Raw genomic sequence first — 17030 nt, 5'->3', positions numbered from 1 at the left:
ATGATGGAAACAATGTCCAATTATGTTCACTGAGTCTTCTTGGAGCCACACCTTCTTTGGGGTTGATATGTTGGTGAGGAGTGCATTAAAACTGAATTTGTATGAGTTCCTTTGCAATTTAGCTTAGCACTAATACCCACATGCTCCCAGAGAGAGAGTGTTTATCAGATTGTTCAGGAGCCTAATACTAATACAACACAACCTTCAATAATAGGGTTTGGAATAAAAGATACAATGGTACAATGGTGATGATGATGATGATGATGATGATGATGATGATGATGATGATGATACGGAAAAGATGTGATAAAATCAAGAATGGAGAGTTGGGAGAACAAAGCACTGCCTGGCCAATTTCTGGAAAAAATAAAAGATAAAGTGGACAGTGAACAAACTTGGTTATGGTTAATAACTGGTACATTAAAGAAAGAAACAGAGTCACTAATCTTGGCTGCGCAAAAACAAGCTATCTGCACAAATGCCATTAAGGCCAAAATCGAAAAATCCTCTGATGATGCCATTTTTAAAAATTCTATACACAATACTTTGAAATATATTGTGCATAGAATTTTTAAAAATAGTTTTACTTCAATTTAATCTGTGTGGAACAGTTTGAAATGTTTTACTTCAATTTATTCTGTGTGGATTCTTTTTTTAAATTGTCTTAGACTATTTAAAAAAAGATTCTATCCAAAATAAATGGAAGTGAAACCATTTTTAAAAATTATATGCACAATATTTTGAAATATATTGTGCATAGAATTTTTAAAAATAGTTTTACTTCAATTTATTCCATGTGGAATAGTTTGAAATATTTTACTTCAATTTATTCTGTGTGGATTCTTTTTTAAAAATTGTCTTAGACTATTTAAAAAAAAGATTCTATACAAAATACAAAATACCAGCTGCAGTTATTTACTTAAGAACTGTGGCAAGATGGCTAAAATATTGGCATATCTTAAAGATCACTCAAATGAGAAATATAAATGAGACTAGAAAAAATGGATTGACAATATACAAAAGAAATATGGGACCAAGAAATTCCAGTTAGCCTACGCTTAAGATCAGAAATGATTTAAATTGTTTAAAGTTAGCTCAGCAAGAAGAAGCTAAGATCAATGTAGAGATGTCATTAATTTCTTTATTTCTTTTTTCTCAATAGATTTTAGACTGTGTTTGTTAAAAATCCATACTTTGTACGGGTTCTGGGAAGTTGGGGGGGGGGGAGGAGGACGAAGGTTGGAGGGGAGGGGGAGGGAGGGGGGCATACTTTAGGCTAGACAAGAATTTGGTGGTAAACTAGAACTATTTTGACACACAAAAAATTGTATTCCGATGTCTTACTGATTGAGGAATGATGAAATGTTTGTTTTAAAAGAAATAAAACTTTTGAACCATAAAAAAAAATAAGTAAGTCCTTATTTAAGATAAGGATTATGTTAATAATTGATTTATTTCCTTGTTCTCACCTAGAATGACACATGCTACGTACAATGTTTCTCATCTTGGCAACCTTAAGCTGTGTTGAAATCAATTTCCAGAATTCCTCAGCCAGGGTACATCTATTTGAAATGGCCAAATTTGAAACACTGACCTAATGGAAAACCTCCAGTTTTAATACATATGTAAATGGCAGTGGTGGATTCTGGATCCCAGTGCAACCAGTACGGTGCAACGGGGCCCGGCGTCCACCACATGAACGTGCTCAGCATGCGCACACATGTCCTTACCTCCTGTGATGCTCCGTGACGCCTCTGTGATCCCTCTGCGATGCTCCAGCTGCTTGGAGGAGCGTCCGGCAGGCGCTGTACCCCCTATGCATGTGCGCGGAAGCGCCAAAGAGCTCAAATACCGGTAAGGAGCATGGGCGGGCGGACAGGCCCTCTGGAGCACTGTACTGGAATGGTACCCGGTGCTTCCGGCAGGCACTGGTACACCCGTACTAGGGAGTACCAGTTATAATCCACCACTGGTAAATGGACTCTTTCAAGACCACCTGGTTTTATCTCTCATTCTAAAGTTGCATTCTGTTGATTTCTAAAAGTTGACATCAAAATCTATTACATTCAATGGCACAGTTTTTGTTCCCTTTAGTGTCTGAAATTACCACTCTATGCAATGTAAGGGAGATAAATTGAAATGTGTCCATTAATGCATTTTTGGCTTGTAATAAATTATACAAATTATGCAAATTATTTTTCAGTATATCTTTATACTGAATTAGCATTAGCTCAGCAAGTCAGACTGATTTTATAGGAATTAAAGTTTCTGCAAGATTCAGAAATTTACGTATTTGAGCTTACTATTAACCTCACTTTCTGCTTTGTGAGTATCACCCAGAAATCTTTTAAGCTGTTAATTATAGAGGATGTAATTTCTGAAATCATTAAATTAGTAAGTTACAATTTTTTTAACTTAGTACAACATGGTACATTGATTCAGACATTCAGTGAGCTGTTTACAGTAACTGAGGAGTTGTTGTTGTTGTTGTTGTTGTTGTTGTTGTTGTTGTTGCATTTGCCAGGACTGAGAGATAGCAGTTTGGTGTAATGGTTAAAACCCCTGGCTGGAGATTGGCTGGACCTCTAATCCTGTCTTAGTCAGAAAGCCAATTGGATGACTCAATTCTTGACAGTCAGGTCCAGAAATAATCAATACAGGTATTCCTTGACTCAGGGCGGCTCACAATCCAAGTCAGGGAAGGGGATACAGATAAGGGATAAAAAGACGAAAAAAACAATACACAATTTAAAAGCACACAACAACCATACCATTCGAGGAGGGGGGCAAAAGCTCTTTAGCCCCAGGCCTGTCGGAACAGCCAGGTTTTAAGGGCTTTGCGGAAGGCCTGGAGGGTGGTGAGGGTTCGAATCTCCACGGGGAGCTCGTTCCAGAGGGTCGGAGCAGCCACAGAGAAGGCTCTCCTCCGGGTAGTCGCCAGCCGGCATTGGCTGGCGGATGGAATTCAGAGGAGGCCTAATCTGTGGGATCTAATCGGTGTATTGGAGGTAATTTATGAATCTTTTTGGACATGGTTCTTAAGCAGACCACTGTAGTTGTTAAGTGAATCACATTGTTGTTTAACTAAGATGATTAAAGCCCTGGAGACTAAAGCATATGAAGAAAGGTTGGAAGATTTGGGTTTGGCTAATCTAGAGAAAAGAAGAACTACAAGAGACATGTTAACAGTGTTCCAATATTTGAGGTGCTGCCACAAAGAAGCGGGGGATCTATTTAAAAGGCAGCCGAAGGCAGGACAAGACACAATGGATGTAAACTAATCAAGGAGAGAAGCAACCAGGAATTAAGGAGAAACTTCCTAACAGTGAGGATAATTAATCAGGGAAACAGCTTGTCTTCAGAAATTGTGGGCGCTCCATAACTGGAGATTTTTAAGAAGAGACTGGACAGTCACTTGTCTGAAATGGTATAGGGTCTCCTGCTTGAGCAAGGGGCTGGACTAGAAGGTCCTCTAAGGTCCTTTTTAGCTGATCAGGCATATCCTCTTTTGACTTATGTCTTAGTTTCAAGAAGAACTAGAGACTAGCATCTTTCAATGACCATGGGGAAATGGCGGGGGGGGGGGCTTTGACTTTTTCAGGGAATAAGTGTCATTCTCCCCCCCCGGCCTTTACTGAATTAAAAGTTTCTGCAAGATTCATAAACTTATGTATTTGAGTTTACCATTAACCTGACTTTCTGGTTTCTGAGTATCACCCAGAAATCCTCTAAGCTGTTAATTACAGAGGATGTAATTTCAGTAAGTGGCAAGATTATTTTTTAAAAACTTAGTACTTCATGCGACATTGATGTTTACAGTAAGTGACATTTTTGTTCGGACTGAGTGGCAGGAAATTCAGTGTAGTGGTTAAGATTGGCATGTACTCGAGTCCTGTTCTAGGAAGAAGAAAGCAGAGACGAAGGACTTCTGAAATTTTGCCAATGAAAGTGGAGAATGTGGTCCAGGAAGTTCCTAAGAATTAAGGCTGATTTAAGTGTAAGACCAATGAATTGTAAATCATGACTTCATGAGGGTGGTACTGCAGATACTTATAAAAGAGTCCTGGTTTCTAGGAGGTCACAAATTCTGAAGACATTTCTGTTTCAAGAGGCCAACTGGTTTACTCTTCCATGGATCTCTCTGTCAGCACTGCTCTTCTCCTGACCATCTCCTGCTGCCTGGGGAATACTGAAGCCGGAAGTTATATACTCACTGTACCAAATGGGGGTCGCTGGGGTGACTGGGGCCCAAGTGAGTTTTGCCAGGGAGACTATGCAAATGGCTTCTCCCTGAAGGTAAAAAATTATTTTTCAGATGGTCTTTTACTTCTTTCTATTTCCTTGAAATTAACTCTTCAGTTTTCCACTTTGTGTTTTAAGAAAGGCCATAACATATGTGTTGATGCTAACATTTTTTTGATTCCATAATCAAAGAGAGGCATCGATTGTCCCATATTGATGGGTAAATGTTGGAAATTCCGAGAACTGAAGGCTGAACGAAACCAAGGCCTGATCTGGAAGTTTATCAGAGTCTCATTTTCCTAGGTAGAACCACGCCAAGGGAAAGGTGACGATACAGCTCTGAATGGAATCCGTTTGTACTGTAAGAAAGGCAAAACAATTGAGTCTACAGTTGGACCGTGAGTAACCATCTTTCTTGTCCTATATTATTTTCTTGTGAGGAGATGACTGATTGCTATTAATTTTGGAAGGGGATGCACTGGAAATAAATGAATTAATAAAGCTGATTGTCATGCACTGTTGTGCAATGGTCTCTCTGAATTAGAAGCTGAGACATGGTTGGAGACTTGTTTATTCTGGAGAAGTCCCAAAATAGCTGCTAATATTTTGTGCACCACAGCAAGTGTATCTCCAACCTTTGGCCTTTCTTGACGTGCTCATTGCTCTTTCCTGACATTCATTCATGCTCCCAACACCCCTTTATTGATTCAATGACCCTTGGTGGTACAGTGGTTTGAAGGCTGTACTGCATGCTACTTCTGCTGCCTGCCGGCTGCCTGCAATTTGTATTCCTTATTTTTTTCCCTAGAAGCTTATGGCAGCAGCCACAAGATCCACTTTCCTTGTTTTTCTCCCCCTACAACAGCCCAACGAGTTAAGTCAAAAGTCAATTATAGTCCCAGAGGTAATGAATTTTGATACTCAGACATAGAATTCAACAGGTTCCTAGTCCCAGATTTTAGCCATTATGCTTGAGTCTTGAGGCCTGATGACAAGAACTTAATCAAGAAACCAAAGAGATGTGCATCTATCTTTTATTGGCAGGTGGGGAGAATGGACCATCACCCAGTTCTGCAAATCAGGCCACCTGGTTTCTTTTTCTCTGAGAGTTGAAGGCCGTCAAGGAAGGGGTGATGATACGGCAGCTAACAACATCCAGTTCTCCTGCAGTGATGGTCTAGTCATGACGGGCCATGGCCTGAATTGGGGTGATTTTGGCCCATGGAGCCGTCGCTGCCCTGGTATATGTGGGATACAAACAAAGGTGGAGGGAAGACAGGGCAGGCGTGATGACACAGCACTCAATGACGTGCTTTTTTATTGCTGTTAATGGCTGATACATGTTTTGTCACGTGGAAATACGCTTTTGCTATCCATTTCCAAAAACTGTTAATTATAGTCTAATATTAACTTGAGGAGAGAGTAAAATGTTTGTGCAAAATGTGGTAGTACAAGGTAATCCTCCCACCCCTCTGTGTATTTTGAAATGGGCTCATATTGGAGAGAAAAAAATGTGGTGGCAGAAACCTCAAGCATTGCAAAGATTGATTATCTCCTCTCTATTATTTTGAATCAAGTCACAGAAGCAAACTGTAATTCTGTACTACTGCTGTCTTGCTTGCAAATAAAATTGTTTTGCATCTTCAAAGTAATTCCTTTCTTTCATTGAGCCACGTTTTGGGCCCTGATAATACGTATGTATTTCTTTGGGTTTATTTATTCTTGCATTTCACTTCAGAGAATACAAAGAAAATAAACTATAGGTGGACCAGCACCAGTTAAAAACCAACAAAAATTGATGATATATGTGTTTTTATTAGATGTGGATAATGAGCTTCAAAAGTTTTCTTTTTAGACAAAGCTGAAAAATCATCACTTATCCAAATCACTACTTTTCTGTTCTTTAAACACTTACATGAAAATGTCTCTCCTCCAATCCCATGCCTTTCATTGGCTCTGAATTTTTATCTTTATGTATTTATTGATTTCATGTGTACATCATTGCAACTTAATCAGGCTCTTGGTTGCTTACAAATTGACAGAAACTCACTTTGGGATAAATTGAAATATAACTAAAATCCCTAAATCTAAATAACTCAAGAACATGTTGCCCTGAAACTCTTCAGAAATGGTCCATCCTTAGCTTCTTCTTGAAGGTAGCTGAAAGTTTATCAAAGGTCAAGCAAGATGCCTCTTCCTGAGGTCTGGAACTGAAAAGCCATCCCTTGACCTTGTGAATATGAGGAACTCTCAGCTGCTTATCCCAACATGACCACAAGCCTAATTCCACTAGGAAAATGTGTCCTTTTGTTAACTGATATTAATACCAGACCAACAATGAAGTCATAAACAATCTCCCAATCCAGGAACTACCAATTCAGTCAAACAATCAAGAAGTAAGCAAAAGGCTGGTCAATAAACAACTAAGAAGAAAACTACACTTCCACCATCAAAGCTGTTACGTAAACAGAAATCAAACCCTCCTCACTTCTAGCACTGAAGATATCTCTTTGTTTTAATGAAACATCCACAATAAACCAACCAAGCAGAATTTCAGCATCTTACCTCAAATTCACGAGATCAGAGAATGGTTTCCAACAAGAATAGAATAGAATAGAATAGAATAGAATAGAATAGAATAGAATAGAATAGAATAGAATAGAACAGAACAGAACAGAACAGAACAGAACAGAACAGAACAGAATTCTTTATTGGTCAATTAATTTTTCTTTGGTGTATATGCTCTCAATGTACATAACGAAAAATAAAATAGAATACATTCATCAAGAATCATAAGATACAACACTTAGTAATAGTCACATGTTACTAATAAGCAATCAAATTATACTAGGAAACAATCAAATTATACTAGGAAACAATCAACAAACAATCAAATTATATTGGGAAAAAATAAAATATAAAATTTAAATATACAAGCAATGTGGTTATAGTCATAAGTGGGAAGAGATAAGTATTTCATTTTTTTCATTTCATTTCATTTATACTTTATTTGTATGCCGCCCTTTTCCCTGAGGGGACTCAGGGCGGCTCACAGTTGAAGGGGGGGGGGAGACAGACAAGTTACAAACATAGAGTCATACACTGTTAAAAACACAACAGTCAAACCATTCGAGTGGGGTTTCAAGTCTTTAGCCCCAGGCCTGTTGGAACAGCCAGCTTTTAAGGGCTATGCGGATCTCCGTGCCCCTCCCCTCCGTGAAATTGAGGAAGGAACAGTCGCTACTTCTCTAGCCTTAGTATTTCCTGCAGCTCTATGGTACTGGGTCATCTTTTCTTATCAAATGAGGTAAAAGGGGCGCGGGGAGGTCCATTTTCTTGCTTTAACGTTTTAATATCTTCAATGAAAATACTGAGACAGAGAGAGAGGTTAGACAGAGTGTCTTTTGTCTTTCCCCGGTTAGGATTTCTTAAGCAAATCCACTGGGCTTTCAACGTGAAGCCAGAAAATGGGCTTCATGTTTTAAAAACGCCCTGGGACACGGGACAAATTGTTAAAAATCGTGACTGTCCTGCCAAAATCGGGACATCTGGTCACCTTATGCATATGCTCTCAGTGTACATAATGAAAAATAAAATAGAATACATTCATCAAGAATCATAAGATACAACATTTAGTAATAGTCACGTTATTAATAAACAATCAAATTATACTAGGAAACAATCAAATAATACTAGGAAACAATCAATCAACAAGCAATCAAATTATACTAGGAAAAAAATAAAACATTATAAAATTTAAAGATACAAGCAATGTGGTTATACTCATAAGTCGGAAGGAAGATAAGAATAGTAGCCATATAGTCTTAGGAGGTAATATGACAGTGTTGTGGGAATTAGTTGTTTAGTAGAGTGATGGCATTCAGAAAAAAATCTGTCCTTGTGTCTAGTTGTTCTGGTGTGCAGTGCCCTATGGGTTCGTTTTGAGGGTAGAAGTTGAAACAATTTATGTCCAGGATGTGAGGGGTCTGTAGTTATTCTCACAGCCCTCTTTTTGACATGTGCTGTATATAGGTCTTCAATGGAAGGCAGGTTGGTAGCAATTGTTTTTTTTTGCAGTTATCCATTAAAGTTAATTATTTAACTAAATAATGCCCCTCGACTGGTATATGTGGGCTGCAAACAAAGGTGGAGGATGTACAGAGGAACCGTGATAACACAGCACTCAATGATGTGCATTTTTTCTGCTGTTAATGGCTGAAACATATTTTGTCCCCTAGAAATATGCTTTTGCTATACATTTCCAAAGACTAATTATAGTCCAATATTAACTTGAGGAGAGAGTATCTGTTTGTGTAAAATGTGGCAGTACAAGGTAATTCCCCCTCCACACCATGCATGTCTTTAAATGGGATCAGATTGGAGAGAAAGAAAATGTGGACTTATCTAGTGGCGATACAGGTGGCAAAATGTGCACATTTTCCCACTCTTATGGCATCCGCAGAATCTCGCCCAGCCGCCCTGTTTAGGATAGCCCACTCCCTCTTGAAAGGGAGGGATGCGGATGAACCCTTACAGGGTAGAGCTGAAGAGTTCGTTCAGTTTCTGTCGGATAAAATCGCTCGGATCCGGATGGACCTGGACTCCACTTGGACGGTACCAGTCAAGGCGCTGGGGGAAGGTCCTGATTAGATTTTATGGAGCGAGTTTCAACTTGTCGCTCCTGAGGAAGTGGACAAGGCCATGGGAGCGGTGAGTCCCTCCACCTGTTTACTGGACCCGTGTCCCTCCTGGCTGGTCTCGACACGTGGCTGGCTCCAGAGGATTGTTAACACCTCTCTTCTGGAGGGATCCTTCCCACATCCTCTAAAGGATGCGGTGGTGAGACCCCTCCTCAAGAAACCATCCCTGGATCCAGCCATTTTTGAGAAGGCCACCACCTTCTCAACAACCTCATGTTCGTAGGGAAGGTTGTTGAGAAGGTGGTGGCCTTTCAACTCCGGCGGTCCTTGGATGAAGCAGATTATCTGGATCCCTTTCAGTCAGGTTTCAGGCCTGGTTACAGCACAGAAACTGCTTTGGTCACGCTGATCGATGATCTCTGGTGGGCCAGGGATAGAGGACATTCCTCTATCCTAGTGCTCCTTGACCTCTCAGCAGCCTTTGATACCATCGACCATGGTATCCTTCTGCGATGGTTACGGGAGGTGGGAGTGCGAGGCACCGTTTTAAGGTGGTTCTCCTCCTACCTCTTGGACAGGTCGCAGTCGGTGTTGGTTGGAGGACAGAGGTCGACCCCTAGGCCCCTCAATTATGGGGTGCCACAGGGTTCAGTCCTGTCCCCCCTCCTATTTAACATCTACATGAAGCCGCAGGGTGAGATCATCCGGCGGCATGGGATTAAATATCACCAATATGCGGACGATACTCAATTGTATCTGTCCGCCCCGTGCCAACTCAGCAAGGCAGTGGAAGTGATGTGCCAGTGCCTGGAGGCTGTCAGGATCTGGTTGAGAGCAAACAAGTTTGCACTCAATCCAGACAAGACCGAGTGGCTATTGATGCTGCCTCCCAAGTTTAGTCCAGACATTCCACCTCTTAGCCTGGGGGGTGATATTATACACCCCTCAGAGAGGGCCCGCAATTTGGGTGTCCTCTTGGATCCACAGCTGACGTTAGAGCACCATCTGTCAGCTGTGACCAGGGGCGCTTTTGCCCAGGTTCGCCTGGTGCACCAGTTGTGGCCCTATCTTGACCAGGAGGCACTTCGAATAGTCACTCATGTCCTCGTCACCTCAAGACTGGATTACTGTAACGCGCTCTACATGGGGCTGCCCCTGAAGAGCGTCCAAAGCTGGTCCAGAATGCAGCTGCGCGAGCGATATGTATCTAGATACACCCATATTACACCTATCCTCCGCGAGCTACACTAGCTTACTATTGGTCTCCGGACGCGCTTCAAGGTGCTAGTCGTTACTTTTAAAGCCCTTCATGGTTTAGGACCTGGATACCTGAGAGACCGCCTCCTGCCACTTACCTCCCAACGACCAACAAGATCGCACAGGTTGGGCCTCCTCCGGATGTCAATCGGACAATGCCGGCTGGCGACTCCCCGGGGGAGGGCCTTCTCTGTTGCTGCGCCGGTCCTGTGGAATGATCTACCTGCAGAGATCCAGACCCTTACCACTCTCCTGGCCTTCCGTAAAGCCATCAAGACCTGGCTGTTCCGGCAGGCCTGGGGCTGTTGATTGACATCCAGCCCCACTTAGATGGAATGGGTGATGTGAATTTTAATATTGTATTTTTTATTTTTATTTCTATTTTTAAATTTAAATGTTTCTTGTCTGTTGTGAGCTGCCCAGAGTCCTCTGGGAGTGGGCAGCATACAAATTCTAATAAACTTGAAACTTGAAACATGCCTTTCATTGGCTCTGAATTTTTATGTTTACGTATTTATTGATTTCATTTGTACATCATTGCAACCTAATCAGGCTCTTGGTTGCTTACAAATTGACACAAACCCAGTTTGGGATAAATAACTAAAATCCCTAAATGTAAATAACTAAAGAATGTGTTGTCCTGAAACAACTTCTTCTTCTTCTTCTTCTTCTTCTTCTTCTTCTTCTTCTTCTTCTTCTTCTTCTTCTTCTTCTTCTTCTTCTTCTTCTTCTTCTTCTTCTTCTTCTTCTTCTTCCTCCTCCTCCCTCCTCCTCCTCCTCCTCCTCCTCCTCCTCCTCCTCCTCCTCCTCCTCCTCCTCTTCTTCTTCTTCTTCTTCTTCTTCTTCTTCTTCTTCTTCTTCTTCTTCTTCGTCACAACTACCATGCTCAATATGGGGCTTGTCAATTCAAGGGTGGATTAATTTTCTGACCTTCCCAAACCTCTGGCTGGCCTGTTTTTTGCCTTCCCTAAGTCTCTCTATGCACTCTGCATTTACCTACATCCAAAACAGCCAGTTGATGCAATCCAAAAACAATGATTTTTGGAACAAGACATTCGGACATGTTCTCTTCAGGTCATAAGTTACACTGTATAGGGCAGATTGACTACAACTGATTAGAAAAAGTTTCCGTGACATTATTATTTCGCCGTGATATAGTTCAGCAATTTGTTCTGACAGTTAATTTTCAGAAATAATTTCAACAATTAGTTTCAGCAATCAGTTTAAAAAGCATATTTTGAGCACTTAGCTTCAACATTTGTTCTAGATCCACCTAAATCATGGGCCAGCAACCCGCAGTTCTAGAGTCACATGTGGCTTGTTCATCCCTCTCCTGTGGTTCTATGTTGCCAGTTGGCTCCAACATTGACAGGGCTTTCGGTTAGGAAAAATGATGCTGCCCTAGGAGAAGACTCTATGATGGTGGAACCGAACTTGATGTGCAGTCAGGTGAGGCAAGTGAGGCACAGCCTCACCTCTCATCATGAAAAGAAAAAAAAACATAAAAGGAAAAATAAATTAAATGCTTGTATTTATCTAGTGATCTATACCATAAAGTTATTTCCCATTTAACTTCACCAGTTTTACATTATTTGGTATCAAAATTGCAGAATTTTCACATTTACCATTCAACTAGGAAGGCGAGAGCTTGCAGTGAGGCTGCAGTGAGTTCAACCTCTTAGCAATAGCAGTTAGATTTATATACCTCTTCATAGGGTTTTCAGTCCTCTCTAACTGGTTTACAGAGTCAGCATATTGCCCCCACAGTCTGGGTCCTCATTTCACCCATCTCGGAAGGATGGAAGACTGAGTCAACCTTGAGTCGGTGAGATTAGAACCGCTGAACTGCAAATATCAGTCAGCTGTAGTGGCTTTCAGTACTGCACCCTAACCACTGCGCCACCTCGGCTTAGGCTGAGGTGAGGTTGAGCTAGCTGCTACCTCACCATGGATGACTCTGCTTAACTGTTTAAAAAAGCCTCTACAAAGCACCCTCTACCATGAGGCAGGAGAACTGTGTGCCTCACCTAGTCTGACTTTTTAGGCATTTTATAATCGCTCAGTATGAGCAGAGTTAAGTAGGGGCTGAAAAGCCAAAAAAAGTCAGACTAAGTGAGGCACAAAGTTCTCCTGCCTCATAGTAGAGGGCGCTCGTTCTTCCTGTGACTCAGTGGCAGCAGAATAAGTGACAGCCACAGAGCCCAACTCATGCAGTCAAGATGTAATGACATCAGTGCCTCACCAGCCATAAACCTCACTGCACGTCACTGCAACCCAACCCTGCTTTGGAGTGGTCCGGCCACTCCAAGAATATTACATTCAGTTCTGGGCCCTTTGGAAGAACATTGATGAACTGAATGTACAGAAAAAAGCAATTCATATGTTAAGTGACTTCAGAGAAAGAGATATGAGGAAGTGTTGGAAAGGACTAAGCATATGAGGAAGTATGTTCCGCCTACCAAACAGAAAATTATGGGGCAATAGTTGCCCTCAAGTATCTGAAAGGCTGAAATGCAGAAAAGGGGGAAGGTTTGTGGGGTTCGTTCTTCAAGAGGATACAAGGAACAATGAGTTTAAATTATGAAGATTTTCCTAATTGGAAGGAAACAGGAATGGGCCACTTTGCTTGAAAGTTTGTAGACTTTTTCAATGAAGGGTTTTAAACAGATATTGAATATCCAGGGAAATGAATGAGATGCCCTGGAAGAACCTTCTCAGTTTTTAGATAGTCAGGCTACTGTTGAATAAGGCTTAGGTTCCAAGGTCCATTTGTGATCACTGGGAGAGAACTATCTCTTGAGTTGTTCTGAAACTATTAAAATACTCTTCAGCCCCTTTGCTGCTTTCAGGAAAGGTCTGTATTTCCATTCAATCAAGACTTTTCACTGGGAGTTAATCCATTTATTAGTATAAAGGCTCTTAATCAGGGGTGGGCTTCAAAAATTTTAGCAAGAGGTTTTCTGCTGGGTTGCTGGGTGGGCGTGGCCATGATGGGCATGGACTAGTTGCCTTCTGTACCACAGTACGTTTAGGGTTAGGGTTAGGCTTTCCTTGAGCCTCTGGGAGGGCGAAAACAGCCTCCCCAGACTCCAGAGGCTCTCTGGAAGCAGGAAATGGGCCCGTTTCTAGTCTTCCGGAACTTCCAGTTGGCCCGTTTTTTGCCCTCCCCAAGGCTCTGCATGTGCCCTGCTCTTACCTGCAGTCAAAAGAGATCATGTGGGGACTCCTGGGCTGGGAGGGCTGGGCGGGGCCAGCCAGTTGATGCAATCCAAACATAATGATTCTTGGAACAAGATATTAGGACATGTTCTCTTCAGGTCATAAGTTACACTGTATAGGGCAGATTGACTACAACTGATTAGAAAAAGTTTCCGTGACATTATTATTTCGCCGTGATATAGTTCAGCAATTTGTTCTGACAGTTAATTTTCAGAAATCATTTCAGCAATTAGTTTCAGCAATCAGTTTAAAAACCATATTTTGAGCACTTACATTTAGCATTTGTTCTAAATCCACCTAAATCATGGATCAGCAACCCACAGTTCTAGAGCCGCATGTGGCTTGTTCATCCCTCTTCCATGGTTCCGTGTCACCAGTTGGCTCCACCATTGATAGGGCTTTCGGTTAGGACAGGTAGAGGAAAAAGGATGCTGCCCTAGGAGGAGACTCTATGATGGTGGAACCGGACTTCCGATTGACTCCAGAATTGGACAGGGGGCTTCCGTTTAGGACTGTGTGGCTCCTTGAGTGTTTAGAGTTGCCGACCCCTGAACTAAATAATCCATTTCAAAACTTAAAGACAATAAATATAGTCAGTAGAATTTCTTGGTTAACTCTTCTGCAGAAAAAGACCCACATAGACATATTGATATGCAAATTGTTGAATTGAATGGTGGCAAGACTATATGAGATAAATATAATAAAGTATTAAATAAAAATGGGTACATTTTGAAGAACTTAATGGGCTAAAGAGTTTGTAGTTTTGAAAATGTGGAAATTTTCCCGGGCATTTTACATACTTTAAAAAAATCTTTTAAAAAAATCTTTTTAGCAAAAAAACACCCCAAAAACCATTTCACACAGTCACAGTTGTTGGGTTTGCTGCATCCCTGCAACTGTTCTTGGAATGACCACGCAATGATGGGATCAGCATGGACACAGGATTAATAACGTTGTCTTCCCTCAATACCACATAGAAAATATTGTGTGTTTTACTCAATGTAGTAAAAAGAAAGCGGTCTATTTTTTCTAATGGCTGAAAAGCTACATAATGGTAACCCATAATATGGTTTGTTTGAGTTAGTAATATGTAAACCTCTGTTGTGCTGCACAAACTATGGCTTATTGCAGAAGTAAGTAATTCATCATTCCCAAGTCTCTTCTGACTGTAATTATTAAAAATAGCATCTTAACTTCCTTCCATTTTCAAGAAATCTCTTTGTGTGATCACATTATGCACAATTTAATGATTGTTGATATATTGTTTGGTATATTGTTAGAATTCAGACTATTAATTTCATAGTCAGAATTCTAACAATATACCAAACAATAAACATCTAGAATAGACCACACTTAAAAAAAAATCTGTAGGTTCTCTTTCACAAATGGTTCTTCTTCTTCTTCTTCTTCTTCTTCTTCTTCTTCTTCTTCTTCTTCTTCTTCTTCTTCTTCTTCTTCTTCTTCTTCTTCTTCCTCCTCCTCCTCCTCCTCCTCCTCCTCCTCCTCTTCTTCTTCCTCCTCCTCCTCTTCCTCTTCTTCTTCTTCTTCATCATCATTATCACAACTACCATGCCCAATATGGGGTTTGTCAACTCCTGTCCTGATGTTAAGTGTGGCCCATGGCTACTGAAAGGCTTGTTTTTATAGTTTTTATAGTTCAGCATCTTTAATAAACACAATTAAATTAAGCATTGGCTAAGAATTCAGTGGACTAGAGCAAAATGCAAATAAACTAGAACTTATTTTCAGAGAACAATGACAAGCAGGTTTTTTAATGTCCTGGCTCCATCTAAGTGAAGGATATAGACGGTGGTCAGGTTTCATGTCCCTGCCCCTACTTCTGTCCCACCTACAAACACTTGTTCCATTTAAAATCTTTCCAATTCTTGCAGTAGGAAAATTAACTGCAGGAAGACAGTAAGTATAGCTGTAGAGAGCAGTCAAAGGAGACCAGGGAGATTAAGTCAGCATTACATACATCTAGTTGTTTGGAAGAGTAGAAATATGGGTGGTTTAGTGGAATATGGATACCTTTTTCCTGTTCTAAGTATTAGTGTGAACATAAAAGTGAGAAATGCCTTTCACATTTGAGGAGGAGGGAGAGACTGAGAAATTAGAGCAAAGAAAAATCTATAGAGTGTGAAAAATAGAAAAGCTACCGAGTAAGAAAGGAGGAAAAAAACATTAAGGTGTGCCTTAATGCGCGTGCGTCTTTTGATGTGTGTGCCAATTTTGAATGTTCAAAACGTTTAACGGGCGCACTTGCAAAGTGGCTGGATTGACAATCTCGCCTATGTACAAGTAATGGCCTTGAAGGCAAGACAACCCAATACAACCCCATGTGTCAGAATGTAAACTGATCTTCCAGAATTTCTAGGTATTTTCACAGAGTCCAAAAGCAGGATTTCCTCAATGAAAGGGACCAGGCAAATTACTTACTTATTTATTTTCACTCCATGCATTCAGGAGCTCATTTCCTCTTTTCCCCAACAGTCTTGGCAGGAATCTTGAGATGAGAGGGACTGTCTCAAAATCATCCAGTGGTTATATATTGACTATTTTTTTTCTTTTATTTATTGTGCTGCTTAGTATTAATGCTTTATTTTGTTATATGTTACATATCATATATATATGTATGTATGTATGTATGTATGTATGTATGTATGTATGTATGTAGTTTTACAACCCCTGGTATGCCCAAATACAGGAGGAAGCAGACTGCTTCCTTTCTCTGTCTATCGGCTTGTCACAAGAGACCATCACGACAGAGAGCCATTATTTTACATTTGTGTTGCATTTGTGCTGATAAATAAAGGGAGACTAGTATAGATCTATTTCAAGCTATTTAGCTCTCATCATCTAGCCATACCGTTTCTGGGATTTGAACCTGTGCTGTATTACATATATTAAGCAGTTGTGTTAACCACTAAGCCACAAGGTTCTCCTCCTTTATCAGCTGAGCCAGGGAAATAGGTATGCATTTAGTGTTACAACCCCTGGTATGCCCAAATATATATTCCCTCCTTCAGCCTGCTTTCATCTATCATTTCAAAGATTCTGTATGTATCTAAAAGTCAAATATCAAAGTTGGATCATCTGTCTAATTACACCTTTTGGTTACTTTTAGAGGTGATAAATAGAAAGGATGGAATGCATTTTGGCTCATAAAATTGTACAAATGAAGGAAATAATATGAATTGTTTCTCAGCATAGCTTTCTCAGTATCAGCTCAGCAACTCAGACTGATTTTACAGGAATGAAAATTTCTGCGAGATTAAGAAAATTATGCATTTGAGTTTATTGTTAACCTCACTTTCTGGTGTCTTGCTATAACACAGAAATCCTCTTAAGCTGCTAATTGTGGAGGTTTGGTTAAGACAGCAGGCTGGGGACTGACTGGTTCTCTAGTCATGTCTTAGGTACAAAGCCAACTGGGTTGGTTCCTCTATCTCAGCTCTAGGCCGATAGAGGCAGTGACAAACTGTTTGTAAAATCTTACCAAGAAAACTGCAAGATCAAATCCCTGGAATTAAGGGAGATGAAAAGCCATAAAACAAAAGAATGGAAAAGCATGATTTCATGAGGGTGGTATTGCAGATAGTGATTTGAGTGATTTCCGGTTTCTAGGATGCTACAATTTCTGAAGACTTTTCTGTTTCAAGGAGACTGGTT

The 17030-nt window shown here is 40.6% G+C and overlaps 1 protein-coding gene across 1 annotated transcript; it reads left to right on the top strand.

Moving 5' to 3' along the window:
- Positions 1-4081: 4081 nt before the first annotated feature.
- On the top strand, positions 4082-5890 carry LOC148044315 (vitelline membrane outer layer protein 1-like). The gene is made up of 3 exons (XM_087721163.1): positions 4082-4296; positions 4546-4640; positions 5287-5890. Exons 1-3 carry the CDS (start codon positions 4132-4134, stop codon positions 5570-5572), a joined length of 546 nt encoding a protein of 181 aa, XP_087577289.1. The 5' UTR covers positions 4082-4131; the 3' UTR covers positions 5573-5890.
- Positions 5891-17030: the final 11140 nt, after the last annotated feature.

Source organism: Thamnophis sirtalis, unplaced genomic scaffold (assembly GCF_051295495.1).
Source record: "Thamnophis sirtalis isolate CommonGarterSnake01/CBP01778 unplaced genomic scaffold, rThaSir2_p1.2 scaffold_8, whole genome shotgun sequence".
NCBI lineage: Eukaryota > Metazoa > Chordata > Lepidosauria > Squamata > Natricidae > Thamnophis > Thamnophis sirtalis.
This window is presented reverse-complemented; position numbering and strand designations above follow the sequence as displayed.